Here is a 16,645-nt window from a genome sequence, read left to right on the forward strand (position 1 = left end):
TGTTAACTGGTTTTCCTTAATCCCTTCATAAATGTTACCTTGCTCTCACTTCAACAGCACATCAACTCAAATACCACCATACCAACATACCCCTAACATAAAATACCGCTAGCTTTCTTCAAGAGGGAACTTGATAAGCCTGCTTGATAAGGCCATCCACCAGGAGGCCTGAACTGGGATCGGGACATGGGTAATGATCCTCAAAACTGTGTCCAAGTAATTAGGTAGGGATTATTATTATAATCAAAAAGAAGTGCTAAACCTACTACAGTCATACAGCACTGAAGGGCAGGAATTGATGCAAGATCAAGGATAAGTAAGGGTGGAGAGGACAACAAAGATAAAGTTAGGAAAGGCTGTGAGAAGTGCTAAAGGAAGGATTATCAAAGTCTGTCTAATAAACCAGTGACTGTCAAAAAAGTCAAAGAGGGAGCCTGTGTCAAAGATGGGGCCATCAGCAAGGAGGGAAGATAAAGTAAGGGTGTTAAACAGGCAACAACGTCGAAGGAAAATTCTGCGTGCTCGTTGACAGACATGACAGTCCAACAGAATATGGGAAATTGAAACTGGAACCAGACCATTCTCACAAAGTGGAACAGGGTGCCTCTCCAAGAGATACCCATAAGTGAGACAAGCGTGTCCAATGCGAAGATGAGAGTGTTGTCTCCCAACCTCGGCATCGATGGCAAGAAGGCCAGAAACCCAAACTTGGTTTGACAGAATGTAATTTGTTATGAGTCATATCAGACCAACATTGTTGCCAATGGTTGTGAAGGTGGATAGAGATTACAGCAAAATAATCTGAGAATGAAATACCTCTACATAAAACTGGGAGGTCATGTACTGCAGACTGCACAGTAAAGTCTGGGTGCTCTTTGCCCTGAACATCAACATGACCAGGGACCCAATAGAAAACGATTTCTTTGTTTTTGCTAGTAATGTAGCACAACCAAAGTTGTATACAAAGAACTAGGGAATGTGGCAAATCAAATTTTTTAATAGCTTGCAAAGCACTAATGAAGTTTGAGAAGATTACAAACATTGAAGTAGGCAAAGATGCAGTATGGATAATTGCAATGAGAATGGCATATAATTCAGCTGTAAAAATGCCAGCAGTTTAATAAATGACCTAACAGGGAGAAGAATGAATGACAGGTCACAGATTGAGGGTGGTTTAAAAAAATTTATGAGGCGGAAGAACCTGGATAACATTTGAGTGACTGGTGAGATTGCCAGTGCTAGTATAACAGCTAACTCATCAGATATTATGAAGGAAATCATAAAGTAACTTCACATGGCAGTAATGTTCAATATGTTATTCACTGATGAGTAAGTGTTCTAAATTTTTTTTTTTTTCAACAAATCGGCCATCTCCCACCGAGGCAGGGTGACCCAAAAAAGAAAGAAAATCCCCAAAAAGAAAATACTTTCATCATCATTGAACACTTTCACCACACTCACACATTATCACTGTTTTTGCAGAGGTGCTCAGAATACAACAGTTTAGAAGCATATACGTATAAAGATACACAACATATCCCTCCAAACTGCCAATATCCCAAACCCCTCCTTTAACCCTTTGAGGGTCGACAGACCCTCTCCGAAACTCGTTCTCAGGGTCGGCCAAATTTAAAAAAAAAAAAAAATTATTTTCTCTTATGAAAAGATAGAGAATCTTTTCCCGATCATAACGACACCAAAAGTTTGAAATTTGATAGAAAACTTACGGAATTATGCTCTCGCAAAGTTAGCGGTCTCGGCGATGTTTACGGATCGGCGATTTTGCCCACTTTGAGCCCCATTTTCGGCCAATTTCACTGTACTAGTCGACAAAAAACATGAATATTTCGCTAGAACTCCATTTTTTCTATCGAATGGGTGCAAGAAACCACCCATTTATAAATTCAACTATCCAGTACAGTGGTCAGAATTTAGCAATTTTGCCAATTTCACACAAATTTCAAAAGATGGCAATTTCGGAATAGGGTCCAGAATAAACAAGAAAGACATTCCTGGCATTAAAATGACATTTCCTCTAGTCATTAGTCACGTCTCAAGTCCCCTCTTATATTCTTTTGCTTTCCACTTTGAATTTTTATTCTCACAAAAAATATAAGATTTACTGTTATGCAGACTACTGCATTAGTGTAAAAAATGGTATAAATATTATTGGTGCACTTGTGAAAGAATATTAGACTCACCAGTTGACGTGTATTGCACGCTTGGCACGATTTGTTTACTTTTGAAGTTTGGTAAAAATCGAACATTTCTGCTACTTTGAGCTCAATTTCAAGGCACCTTTCATTGTAAAACCAGTCAAAATCATCTCAATTTCAGTAATATGTCTTCCATTCTATAAAATGAGACCAAGAAAACTAGAATACAACAATAAATACTATACGAAAATACACTGCAAAGTCGCTGATTTATTAAAAAAAATGGAAAAAGTTTTTTTTTTTCTCATTATGCACCGTGTGCTGCAGGATTTTTTTTAGACTGTGCACACTGACCACATAGACCCATTCTTTCATATGAAGGCCTACCAGCTTTCTCCCACTAGATTTGAGGTCGCTAGAATTTATGAGTACTAGTACGTCAAAAACCCCTACGCGTAAGACGTACTAGTACGACGAAAACCCTCAAAGGGTTAAAGTGCAGGCATTGTACTTCCCATTTCCAGGACTCAAGTCTGACTATATGAAAATAACTGGTTTCCCTGAATCCCTTCACTAAATATTACCCTGCTCACACTCCAACAGATCGTCAGGTCCCAAGTATCATTCGTCTCCATTCACTCCTATCTAACACGCTCATGCACGCTTGCTGGAAGTCCAAGCCCCTCGCCCACAAAACCTCCTTTACCCCCTCTTTCCAACCCTTTCGAGGACGACCCCTACCCCTCCTTCCTTCCCCTATAGATTTATATGCTTTCCATGTCATTCCACTTTGATCCATTCTCTCTAAATGACCAAACCACCTCAACAACCCCTCTTCTGCCCTCTGACTAATGCTTTTATTAACTCCACACCTTCTCCTAATTTCCACACTCCGAATTTTCTGCATAATATTTACACCACACATTGCCCTTAGACAGGACATCTCCACTGCCTCCAACCGTCTCCTCGCTGCTGCATTTACCACCCAAGCTTCACATCCATATAAGTGTTGGGACTACTATACTTTCATACATTCCCTTCTTTGCCTCCATAGATAACGTTTATTGACTCCACATATACCTCAACGCACCACTCACCTTTTTTCCCTCATCAATTCTATGATTAACCTCATCCTTCATAAATCCATCCACCGACACGTCAACTCCCAAGTATCTGAAAACATTCACTTCTTCCATACTCCTCCTCCCCAATTTGATATCCAATTTTTCTTTATCTAAATCATTTGATACCCTCATCACCTTACTCTTTTCTGTGTTCACTTTCATCTTTCTACCTTTACACACATTCTCAAACTCATCCACTAACCTTTGCAATTTTTCTTTAGAATCTCCCATAAGCACAGTATCATCAGCAAAAAGTAACTGTGTCAATTCCCATTATGAATTTGATTCCCCATAATTTAACCCCACCCCTCTCCCAAACACCCTAGCATTTACTTCTTTTACAACCCCATCTATAAATATATTAAACAACCATGGTGACATTACACATCCCTGTCTAAGACCTACTTTTACCGGGAAGTATTTTCCCTCTCTTCTACACACCCTAACCTGAGCCTCACTATCCTCATAAAAACTCTAAATATTTTTATAATTTATTGATAAAATATTTTTGTTCTATACATACACACTACTGCTGCACGTGTAGCATTTCCATATTTGTTTAGTTCAAATTGGGAAAGTAAACAAACTCCTTTTATGCAGATCCAAGAATATACAGTACAGCAGACCATTATATTAAATGTTCCTGAAAATGCCGTGTTATGTAAATCCATGTTAGATACAGTGGAACCCAAAATATCGGTTGTAATCTGTTCCAGAAGGTCGGCCTAAATCTTAAAAGGCCTAAATTTGAAGCAATACAATTAATCCATTCCAGACACCCAAAAATAATATAAAAAAATACATTTTGTAAAGTTTAACTAATTTTACATACACAAAAAATGACAATTACATATAAATGAACATTTAAATCATTACTACATACAGTGGACCCCCGGATTAAGATGTCATCTGATTAAGTAATGTTTTTGCGTCAAAATATTGGCTCGGTTAACTCTGTAAAAGTCATTTGTCGCGAACGTGTCCACACACCTTGAGTGGCCTGGACACTCCATGTACAGCCAGTGTGCCATTGTTTACCAGCCAGTGAGGACGATTCCACGAGCACATGCAATACATTTGGTATTATTCCACTGCTCTTAGTGCTTGTAACTGCTAAATAAGCCACCATGGGCCCAAAGAAAGCTTCTAGTGCCAGCCCTTTGGTAAAGAAGGTGAGAGAAACTATAGAATTCAAGAAAAAGTTAGGAGAAAGATACAAAAGTGATGGTGGTAGAGGGTGGTAATATGGGCCAATAGGTCTGCTGCAGCATTCCTGCTTCCCCACACACCAGCCAGGGTACTTCCCCACACAACACCAGCCAGGGTACTTCCCCACACAACACCAGCCAGGGTACTTCCCCACACGCACACACATACACCAGCCAGGGTACTTCCCCACACAACACCAGCCAGGGTACTTCCCCACACACACACACACACACACACACACACACACACACACACACCAGCCAGGGTACTTCCCCCCCACACACACACACACCAGCCAGGGTACTTCCCCCCCACACACACACCAGCCAGGGTACTTCCCCCCCACACACACACACACCTGCCAGGGTACTTCCCCCCCCCACACACACACATCAGCCAGGGTACTTCCCCCTACACACACACACACCAGCCAGGGTACTTCCCCCTACACACACACACACACACACATGCACACACACACACACACACACCAGCCAGGGTACTTCCCCCCCACACACACACACACCAGCCAGGGTACTTCCCCCACACACACACCAGCCAGGGTACTTCCCCCTACACACACACACACACACACACACCAGCCAGGGTACTTCCCCCTACAAACACACACCAGCCAGGGTACTTCCCCCTACAAACACACACCAGCCAGGGTACTTCCCCCTACAAACACACACCAGCCAGGGTACTTCCCCCCACACACACACACACCAGCCAGGGTACTTCACCCCCACACACACACCAGCCAGGGCACTTCCCCTCCACACACACCAGCCAGGGTACTTCTCCCCATACACACACCAGCCAGGGTACTTCCCACACACACACACACACACACCAGCCAGGGTACTTCCCCCCACACACACACACCAGCCAGGGTACTTCCCCCCCCACACACACCAGACAGGGTACTTACCCCCCCCACACACACTAGCCAGGGTATTTCACCCCACACACACACACCAGCCAGGGTACTTCCCCCCACACACACACACCAGCCAGGGTACTTCACCCCCACACACACAAACCAGCCAGGGTACTTTCCCCCACAAACACACACACCAGCCAGGGTACTTCCCCCCCCACACACACCAGCCAGGGTATTTCCCCCCCACACAAACCAGCCAGGGTACTTCCCCCCCACACACACACACCTGCCAGGGTACTTCCCCCCCCACACACACACATCAGCCAGGGTACTTCCCCCCCACACGCACACATCAGCCAGGGTACTTCCCCCCCACACAAACCAGCCAGGGTACTTCCCCCCCACACACCAGCCAGGGTACTTTCCCCACACACACACACACCAGCCAGGGTACTTACCCCCCCACACACACACACCAGCCACGGTACTTCCCCCCCTGCACACACCAGCCAGGGTACTTCCCCCCCACACACACCAGCCAGGGTACTTCCCCCCCCCACACACCAGCCAGGGTACTTTCCCCCACACACACCCACCAGCCAGGGTACTTCCCCCCACACACACACCAGCCAGGGTACTTCCCCCACCCACACACACACACCAGCCAGGGTATTTCCCCCTCACACACACACACCAGCCAGGGTATTTCCCCCTCACACACACACACACCAGCCAGGGTACTTACCCCTACACACACACCAGCCAGGGTACTTCCCCCCACACTTCACACCAGACAGGGTACTTTCCCACACACACACACCAGCCAGGGTACTTCCCCCCACACACACACCAGCCAGGGTACTTCCCCCCACACACACACCAGTCAGGGTACTTCCCCACACACACCAGCCAGGGTATTTCCCCCTCACACACACACACACCAGCCAGGGTACTTCCCCCCACACACACCAGCCAGGGTATTTCACCCCACACACACACACCAGCCAGGGTACTTCCCCACACACCAGCCAGGGTACTTCCCCACACACACACACACACCAGCCAGGGTACTTCCCCACACACACCAGCCAGGGTACTTCCCCACACACACACACACACCAGCCAGGGTACCTCCCCACACACACACACACCAGCCAGGGTACCTCCCCACACACGCACACCAGCCAGGGTACCTCCCCACACACACACACCAGCCAGGGTACCTCCCCCCACACACACCAGCCACAGTACTTCCCCACACACACAGTACATTATACAGCTGACGATAAGGTATCAGCTGCTCTAGACACTGCTTCAGAGCACTGCTTCTAGATTTGCCAAGGTCCCTCCTCAGTGAAAAAGTAACTAAGTCAGTCAGTAAATCAGTCAAGTCAGTGTCAGTCAGTCTGTCAGTCAAAGTCAGACAGTCAGTCAAAGTCAAACAGTCAGTCAAAGTCAGTGGTGGGGGTGGCAGGGGATGGCGGTAGGTTTCCCCTGTTGACTCAATGGTCTAACCCACAGCCAGGCAGAGGTCTGATTTGGGGAAGTATTCTGTGGGTGACACTCCAAATTTTTTTTCCCTCCCACAAACCAAACCAAGTTAAGTTAATTTTAGGAAGTGTTGTATAAAATTGTGCCACAATTTTTCAATAGTGTAATAACCAAAACATGCCAAATAAAACTGTGTAATATAATGGTCTACTGTACATATATTTCAATAATTTTTTTTTTTTATTATTAATCTTGCTTGCGTTAAGAGGATCTTACCTGTACTTAAACTAGAAAAAAGTATGTTCTGTTAGCCTAATAACTTTCATAAACACAAAATTATGTATCTACTGTAACTAAAATGTGTAAAAAAAATGTGTAAAATAAATGTGTAAACAGAAAACATAAAATTAATTTAATTAAGCCAACTAACCTTTAATGCTCCAGGTCGACCATCTTCAGGAACCTTGTTCACAGAGTTTTTGTAGACAGTGTGTGTGAATGCTGGCCAAGGAGTGTTGTGCTTATACTTAGCCCAACTGGCGAACAGCTCGTAACCACACTCTACACATACGTACACACCTGGAATCCGCCTAATTGTTAAATACACTACTGCCACACTCATAAGCCCTTACCTTCCTATGTAAGATGAATTGGGGTAAAATCTAAAGCAAGATATCATTAAATAAGTTTACTGGAAATGATAATTTTAGAATTAAAATGAATAATTTTCAAACCAATATGCAGAAACTACATTCAGTACTGTAGTACTGTTCTGTGTCAGTGCAACCTAATAATGATACATGTCAGTGTTAACCATCAATGATTCCATTTCAAAAGCAATATGCTATTGATATCATATGCTAAGAACCAAACTGTTTGACAGTGAAAAAGGGATTCTCCACTAATTTTGGAAGTTGCTAATTAAAAATAAGTACGTATAGCCGTGAACAAAAAATATGAGTGATAAAACAATAACTATCAAAAAAAATGAGTCACCCCCCCCCCTTTTAAAGGTGAGCTACATATATAAATAAAGCATTATGTTTATATGAAGTGTTAAACTGTGAAGAGTCATTCAGCACAAACAGTGTAGCTTACCAAACTTATAATTTCAATCCCTAATATTAATTTCTATTACAGTACTTATACTGAACAGTATAGTACTTCGCACACCAAATTACATTCCCAATAATAGCAAAATATTGCAATACTGTATACAGTACAACACCTAAAAGTTAGTCACCACTAAGGAGATCAATATGGTGATCAAGCCACCTCCAATGATTGTAAAGCAGTCTCCATAATAAAAAAAAAATGGAGATAGTCTGACTGGTCAAAATATAGAAAATTTTCATGGGTGGCAAGTGGCATCTAACAGCCACACAGGTGCCCGTTTGGTTTCTTACAAAACGCCAATAAACTGTGACACATTACTCCACAGAATTCATACATAATGGCAATACAGTATATATACCCAGGCTATACTGTAACTTTTAAATTTTTCTGAAGTCTGGTGACTACTGAGAAGCCCAGCCTTTAGTTTACTTATTATGATACATACTGCTTACAGGGAAGCATTCTTCTTCACTTCCACACTAAGGACATTAAGAAATTGAAAGGAAACTCAAAGGCAAAAAGAAAATGCAAGCATTATAGTGATAACTGTGGTAACGAGGTTGCCAATGGTAAACAATGGCTATGGTTTAACATTTAAGCATTTCACATGATGTAAGCTTAACTCTCAAAGAATTTGTATCGAAACAGCAAGAGGAAATTATTGTGTACATTTTTGGTCTAACTTAGCATTCACCACCTATTGTATTATATACAATATAAATCTATAATTGCATATTCATATCCCTTCTACAATGGTGTGTACAATACTCAAGACTTAATTGTTTCTACATACAGTTTAAGTATTGTACCCACTTTTTTTTTTAGGTCCCATAGGCTCTTTGCTTTATTGCTATGACAAAAATTGATATGGTGGTCTCCAGTGCCCTGGATTATTTTGTGATGGTGTTGTACTGTATGTAGCTGTTTATTGCTGTATAATACTTACAGTATTTGAATTTAGTATAACAAAGGTTAAAAGCACCTTGCAGCTATAGAATATCTGGAGTTATACATAGTTTTTAATTAAGAGGCGGTTGTTATAGCCAGATATCTAAAGTAAATGTTTTTTGGATCAAGTCTATATGTGTACAGTACTTAAAAATACTAAAATTCTATCCGAAGAAATGAGATAATGATTTTACTAATAAAAAAGCTAACTTGCAATTAGATTTTATACCCCCTAATTCCAGTTTCAAATAAAAATTATGAGTTAGGCTTTATAAGATAAAAAAGTTAAGACATCCAATAAAGCTTAAGATAAACCTGAAGAGGAGAGTCTTGCAATCAACTGTTTTAGTAAAAGGAATCAAATCCCTATATGATGCATGCTGCTGGAGTGTGTATAATCAGTGCTTCAGTGGGGGTAAAGCAGATGCTTGGCATTGCAATATTAACTATTTAGTAAAAATATGGTTTAAGTAATTACTTATATAAATGAATTTCATTCTGCAAGATGAATGAAGACAAATATCTGACTGAGTATGTCTTATCAAGCTTCTCAATTTATATACAGTAGGGCCCCGTTTTACAGCGTTCCCCTAATACAGACATTTCAAATATATGACCAAAACTCGCTATATAGCTCCCCCAACCTCACCATGGCGCCACCCAGTTTTACATTCTCTCAGTACATTTCTCCATTATGTCTGGAAATTTTCCAAAATTTCAAGCATTTTCAAGTTATTTCATATTTTATATATACAGTGGTACCTCGAGTTTTAAACAGCTCCCAACTCGAACAATTATGTAAGTGTATTTTTGTAAATGCTTTCATAAGTGTATTTTTGGGGGTCTGAAATGGACTAATCTAATTTACTTTATTCCTCATGAGAATAAATTTATTCGGTAGCGGCACTCAAACAACCTTCTGCAACAAATTTATTTGTAACTTGAGATACCACTGTACTCAATTCAATTCAATTCAAAGTTTATTCTCTATAAGGATTACAATGCTGAGTTTACAGAAATTTGGTTATTGTTTGGTTTACATGTAGTAAAATTGTGATTACAGAGTGTACCACTAGAACGCTTAGCATGGCTAGGCATTTCGGGCATACTTAGTTTTATTCTTAAATGTAAAATATTACAAATTATGAGGTAAGTTGGTATTATGGCTAAGTGACTAAATACTAGTTTATGAGTTTAGCAATGTGAATGCTTTTGTTTTGGCACAGTATATAGTTTCAGTATTGGAGTATCACAGGATTCATTATTTTAAGACTGAGATTAATATTTCTGTTTATGGTCAAATGAGTAAGCGAGTGTAAGTGTGAACCACCAGGTGGTATTTGTGTAGTTAGTTGACGGGGTGTATCAGGGAGATAAGATGTTTTCTAATGGTAGTTTTGAAGGTGATGAATGTGTCTGCAGTTCTAGAGTTCTCAGGTAGGGTATTCCAGATTTTAGGGCCTTTGACATACATTGAATTTTTGTAAAGGTTTAGTCGGACACGGGGAATGTCGTAGAGATGTTTGTGTCTGGTGTTATGCCTGTGGGTTCTGTCACCACTATCAAGAAAGCGTTTTAGGTCAAGGTTGATATTAGAGTTTAAGGCCCTGTAGATATAGATTGCACAGTAGTAAGTGTGGATGTACTGAACTGGGAGTAAGTTTAGATCTTTGAAGAGTGGGGGGGTGTGCTGCCAGGGATGGGATTTAGTGATTATTCTTACTGCAGCTTTTTGTTGGGTTATTATTGGCTTTAGGTGTGTTGCTGCAGTTGATCCCCAAGCACAAATAGCATAGGTGAGGTATGGATAAATAAGTGAGTGGTATAGTGTGAGAAGGGCATTTTGCGGCACGTAGTATCATATCTTGGAGAGGATCCCAACCGTTTTGGATACTTTTTTGGCTATATGCTGGATATGGGTGCTGAAATTCAGGTTGTTGTCAAGGTATAAGCCTAGGAATTTTCCCCCATTATTTCTGGTAATTAGAGTGTTGTCAATCTTAATGTTAATTTGTGCATCTCCTGCTCTGCTACCAAACATAATATAGTAAGTTTTGTCAGTGTTAAGCATAAGTTTATTGGCTGTCATCCAAGTCGATATTTTAATCAGCTCCTCATTCACAATGGTGTTGAGGGTGGCAAGATTAGGGTGAGAGATGACATAAGTCGTGTCATCAGCAAAGAGAATGGGTTTCAGGTGTTGGGATACGTTTGGAAGGTCATTGATGTATATGAGGAAGAGCAGGGGACCAAGGACACTTCCCTGTGGAACTCCAGTATCAAGTGGCCGTGTTGCTGATGCTGTGTCTTTAATGGTGACGTACTGATACCTATTAGTAATGTAAGATTTGAAATAAGCAAGCGCATGGCCTCTTATACCGTAGTGGTCAAGTTTGTGGAGTAGGATTTCGTGGTTTACTGTGTCAAAAGTTTTTCTTAGGTCAATAAAAATTCCTAGTGGATATTCCTTATTTTCCAATGCTGTGTAAAGCAGATCTAGCATTTTTATGATTGCATCATTAGTGCTTTTATTTTTCCTGAATCCAAACTGGCAGGGGTTGAGTATGTTTTGAGCCGTTATAAATGAATACAGTCTCTTGTACACGAGTTTCTCAAAGATTTTGGATAGCAATGGTAAGTTAGATATTGGCCTATAGTTGTTTAAGTCTGTAGGGTCACCACCTTTATGTATTGGTGTAACCCTTGCCATCTTGAGTAGTTTCGGGAAGGTGCTAGTCTCTATTGACTTGTTAAAAAGTAATGAAATAGCATGCGAAAGGACATGGGCCGCTCGCTTGTACAGTAATGGTGGGACATGAGACAGATTCCCCAAGTTATTTTTAAGTGACTTTATGATCTCAATGACTTCCGTGGGCTCAGTTGGTGCAAGATAGAAGGAATTAGGGAAATTTCCATCTAGGTAGTCCCCGGCATGGGCATTGGTATGTGGGATTTTACTGGCGAGATTAGATCCTATGTTTGAGAAGAAGTCGTTTATCTTGTTAGCTGTGTCAGTGGGATGTAGTGGTGTTTCATTAGGTTTAGTTAGGACAATATTCTTGGTTTTTCTCAGTTTGTGGGTCCCTAGAATCTGAGAGAGTGTTTTCCAGGTCTTTTTTATATCTCCTCTAGTGTCTGTGAATCTACTGGAGTAGTATAGTTGTTTGGCTTTTTTTATTACTTTGGTGAGAGCTGATGAATAGTGTTTAAGAGTATCTTTGTGTATTAAGCCCTGTCTATATTGCTTTTCATATTGGTGTTTCTTGTCAATGGATTTCAGAATGGTGTTGGTTAGCCATGGGCAACCAAGCCGTTTGTTTGTGATCTGTTTTGTTTTTATAGGACAATGTTTGTTGTATAGTCTAAGTAATTTGTTAAGAAAGATGTCTGTCCAGTCATCAATACCATTGGCCTTGGAGAATTCTGTAGGCCAATCAACAGTCTCTAGGTCAGCTGTGAACTTCCTTACTGAGGCCTCGTCATGGAGTCTAAATGAGACTTTGTTGTATTCAAGTGGTGGTTTACTAATGTTTGTCAGGAGGAAGGTAGGGTAGTGGTCTGTAGTGCTATCTGTGATTATCCCTGATTTAAGGGGGGCTAGTATATTGGTCCATATGTGGTCTATTATGGTTGCACTTGTCTCAGTGAGCCTGGTTGGTTTAGTTATTGTTGGTATGAGAAGTGTGTTGTTCATATTGTTGATGAAATCAGTTACAGGTTGATCATCTAGTAAGCCAAGGTTGATGTTGAAGTCTCCAGCTAAGAGAAGGTGGTGCTTATTCATTTGTCTGTTTGTTATTAGTGACTTTAATTTCTCACTGAAATTTGGGATGTTTGTGTGAGGTATCCGGTAAATGGCACCGATTGTTATAGGCGTCTTAAGGTTTTTTACAGTAAAATTAGCAAAAATGTATTCCCCATATTCATCACTAAAGCAAGTGGTGCTAAGACAAGATAATTGGTTAGAGTAATAGATTGCAATACCACCCCCAACTTGGTTTGTTCTGCAGTTGTGAATTGCTGTGTATCCTGGTAGAGGGTAGATATCTATTGTGTCCTGCTTAAGCCAGGTCTTAGTGAGAATAATGCAGGAGAAGGGTGTCTTTAGTGATTCAAGGAGTGCTAGGAGGTCATCATAGTGTTTGCTTAAGGACCTGATGTTGTAGTTAAGTACTGATAGACTTTTAGCATTGTTTAGGATAGTGGTGGCTTGTGATGCTGTGTAATAAAGGCAGTTGCTTTCCAATAGGTTTTGATTGGGTGTCAGATTATGGAGGTTTAGATCAGGGTCAACGTAATCAATCATCTTCTAGGTTTAAAATTATGGTTATTTATATCCTGAGTTGTGTGTTGAGTTCTACTACTGATATCTGTAGTGGTTGGAAGTTTGGACAAGTATATAGCTAGAGTATTTTGGTCATGTAGGGTATAGTCACTACTACACATAATGAAGTTGATGTTGTCTGTGTGTTGTGCTGGAATGAACTAAAGTACAACTAGGTATAAACTAGTAATATAAAAATACAAATTAAAAATAGAACAAGACTCTCACTTGTAATTGCACTAAGATCTAATAATGACTTTTGTGGAGTCTATGTTTTGAGCTAGAGTGAGCTAAAGTACAATAGGTTTAATCTAATAATATAAAAGTACAAATTAAAAATAGCACTAGTCTCTCACTAGTAATTGCACTATGGTCTAATATAGTGAATTTGGTACTGACTATGTCTTGAGGTAGAATGAGCTATGGTACAACTGAATTTAATCTAATAATATAAAAATACAAATTAAAAGTAGCACCAGTCTCTCACTAGTAATTGCACTATGGTCTAATATAGTGAATTTGGTATTGACTATGTACTGAGCTAGAAAGAGCTATAGTACAACAACTTTAGTCTAATAATATAAAAATACAAATTACAAATAGCACCAGTCTCTCACTAGTAATTGCACTATGGTCTAGTATAGTGATAATTATGCATATGTGTACCTTACCTAGGTAAATTTACACACTGTGCTGGTATGCAGGTACACATTAAAATCACTAAGTGTCATTAGTCTTGAAGATGCCATATTAATAATAATAATAATAATAATAATAATAATAAAACGCAATAACAATCACTCTGAGGCACATTATATGTCGTATATTATGTTATTATGAACCTTTTCATTACGCCACCCACGATATTTTTTTCAAAATTATATAATAAACACGCTAGGTAACATATAAACATGATAAATACACACCACAGTAGAATAAATTAACAGAAATATGAGATGTTTCTCCAGTCATCTTGTCAATGTCAGAAAAAATAATCTTTACTCTAATTCAACACCTAAGAAAATGAGTATACAATAGTATTATTGGGGGTAACTATAGAAAATTATTCCTTTTGTATGCCTTCACTTAGAGCATCATTCCTTCTAAAAATGGTGTGTTACATGAGAATGGGAGTAACTATTTATTCTACTGTACCTACATGCAGACAACTTGTACACAATGTAAGGTGTTTGTATTATGGTATGTTTCACAAATATGGAAATAAGTCACCATCTGACTTTTTTTTAGGTTATCTTAGGTAATCTACACATATGCTGCTATGTATGATAATCTATGTAACTGCATTTATGTGTACCTGTACCTGAATAAAAACTTACTCACAAACACGGAAATGAACATGTATGAACCATAACCAGACATGTTCATCTGTTTGTTTACATACTCCGTGTCTGTCCTTTTATTTACATCTTTGTTTGTTTGTTCATTCTCTCCTCTCTTTTTTTATTTGTTATACGTGCGTATCTCATTTACTCACTTCTCACCTTACATTACGACTACAGATATTTTTTTTTTTTATTATTATCACACTGGCCGATTCCCACCAAGGCAGGGTGGCCCGAAAAAGAAAAACTTTCACCATCATTCACTCCATCACTGTCTTGCCAGAAGGGTGCTTTACACTACAGTTTTTAAACTGCAACATTAACACCCCTCCTTCAGAGTGCAGGCACTGTACTTCCCATCTCCAGGACTCAAGTCCGGCCTGCCGGTTTCCCTGAACCCCTTCATAAATGTTACTTTGCTCACACTCCAACAGCATGTCAAGTATTAAAAACCATTTGTCTCCATTCACTCCTATCAAACACGCTCACGCATGCCTGCTGGAAGTCCAAGCCCCTCGCACACAAAACCTCCTTTACCCCCTCCCTCCAACCTTTCCTAGGCCGACCCCTACCCCGCCTTCCTTCCACTACAGACTGATACACTCTTGAAGTCATTCTGTTTCGCTCCATTCTTTCTACATGTCCGAACCACCTCAACAACCCTTCCTCAGCCCTCTGGACAACAGTTTTGGTAATCCCGCACCTCCTCCTAACTTCCAAACTACGAATTCTCTGCATTATATTCACACCACACATTGCTCTCAGACATGACATCTCCACTGCCTCCAGCCTTCTCCTCGCTGCAACATTCATCACCCATGCTTCACACCCATATAAGAGCGTTGGTAAAACTATACTCTCATACATTCCCCTCTTTGCCTCCAAGGACAAAGTTCTTTGTCTCCACAGACTCCTAAGTGCACCACTCACTCTTTTCCCCTCATCAATTCTATGATTCACCTCATCTTTCATAGACCCATCCGCTGACACGTCCACTCCCAAATATCTGAATACATTCACCTCCTCCATACTCTCTCCCTCCAATCTGATATTCAATCTTTCATCACCTAATCTTTTTGTTATCCTCATAACCTTACTCTTTCCTGTATTCACCTTTAATTTTCTTCTTTTGCACACCCTACCAAATTCATCCACCAATCTCTGCAACTTCTCTTCAGAATCTCCCAAGAGCACAGTGTCATCAGCAAAGAGCAGCTGTGACAACTCCCACTTTGTGTGTGATTCTTTATCTTTTAACTCCACGCCTCTTGCCAAGACCCTCGCATTTACTTCTCTTACAACCCCATCTATAAATATATTAAACAACCACGGTGACATCACACATCCTATTAAACAACCACGGTGACATCACAGATATTTGAAGGTATGTAATGAGTGTACTGTATATGCATTTTATTCCTCTAGGGCACTTTAAATGCATATTATGTGTGGGTGGGGTGGCCATACAGGTCCACTGTCACAAATCTGGCAATCAGACATCCGGTTCCATCAGTTATCTGGCACTAATTTCGACTAGCATAATTTCAAATTTCCAGGGTCGCCACACCAACCTGCTGGTACCAATTTCTTTTTCTCCATTTACTGTTATAACCTGCTTACTTTAGCCCTAGCCATGAATGAAACAAATGCTTCTCATTTTGTACAGCACATACACAGTACAGTGGACCCCCGCATACCGTTGGCATCACATAACGTTAAATCCGCATACCGATACATTTTATCGCTAAGATTTTGCCTCGCATACCGCTAAAAATCCCGCTCAACACTATTCGTCCGAGACGCATCTAATTTGCGGCCTGAGCCAGCCTCACATGTTCCTCTGGTGGCATTGTTTACCAGCCAGCCTCCGCGGTAACATCCAAGCATACAATCGGAACATTTTGTATTATTACAGTGTTTTTGGTGATTTTATCTGCAAAATAAGTGACCATGGGCCCCAAGAAAGCTTCTAGTGCCAACCCTACAGGAATAAGGGCGAGAATTACTATAGAGATGAAGAAAGAGATCATTGCTAAGTATGAAAGTGG

General features: G+C 40.5%; 1 protein-coding gene across 3 annotated transcripts in view; it reads right to left on the reverse strand.

Moving 5' to 3' along the window:
- LOC128686147 (methionine-R-sulfoxide reductase B1-like) overlaps positions 1 to 16,645 on the reverse strand; it is an 87,432-nt gene that overhangs the window by 52,645 nt on the left and 18,142 nt on the right. For 2 of the 3 annotated variants that reach the window (XM_053772860.2, XM_053772858.2), the window contains exon 2: positions 7,297 to 7,445. The exons of the other annotated variant lie outside the window; for it this stretch is intronic. In XM_053772860.2, coding sequence (XP_053628835.1) covers positions 7,297 to 7,445 — 149 coding nt within the window. The remainder of the gene's footprint in view (positions 1 to 7,296; positions 7,446 to 16,645) is intronic. 3 annotated transcript variants of the gene reach the window in all.

The sequence above is a fragment of the Cherax quadricarinatus genome, chromosome 9, assembly GCF_038502225.1.
Source record: "Cherax quadricarinatus isolate ZL_2023a chromosome 9, ASM3850222v1, whole genome shotgun sequence".
Lineage (NCBI taxonomy): Eukaryota > Metazoa > Arthropoda > Malacostraca > Decapoda > Parastacidae > Cherax > Cherax quadricarinatus.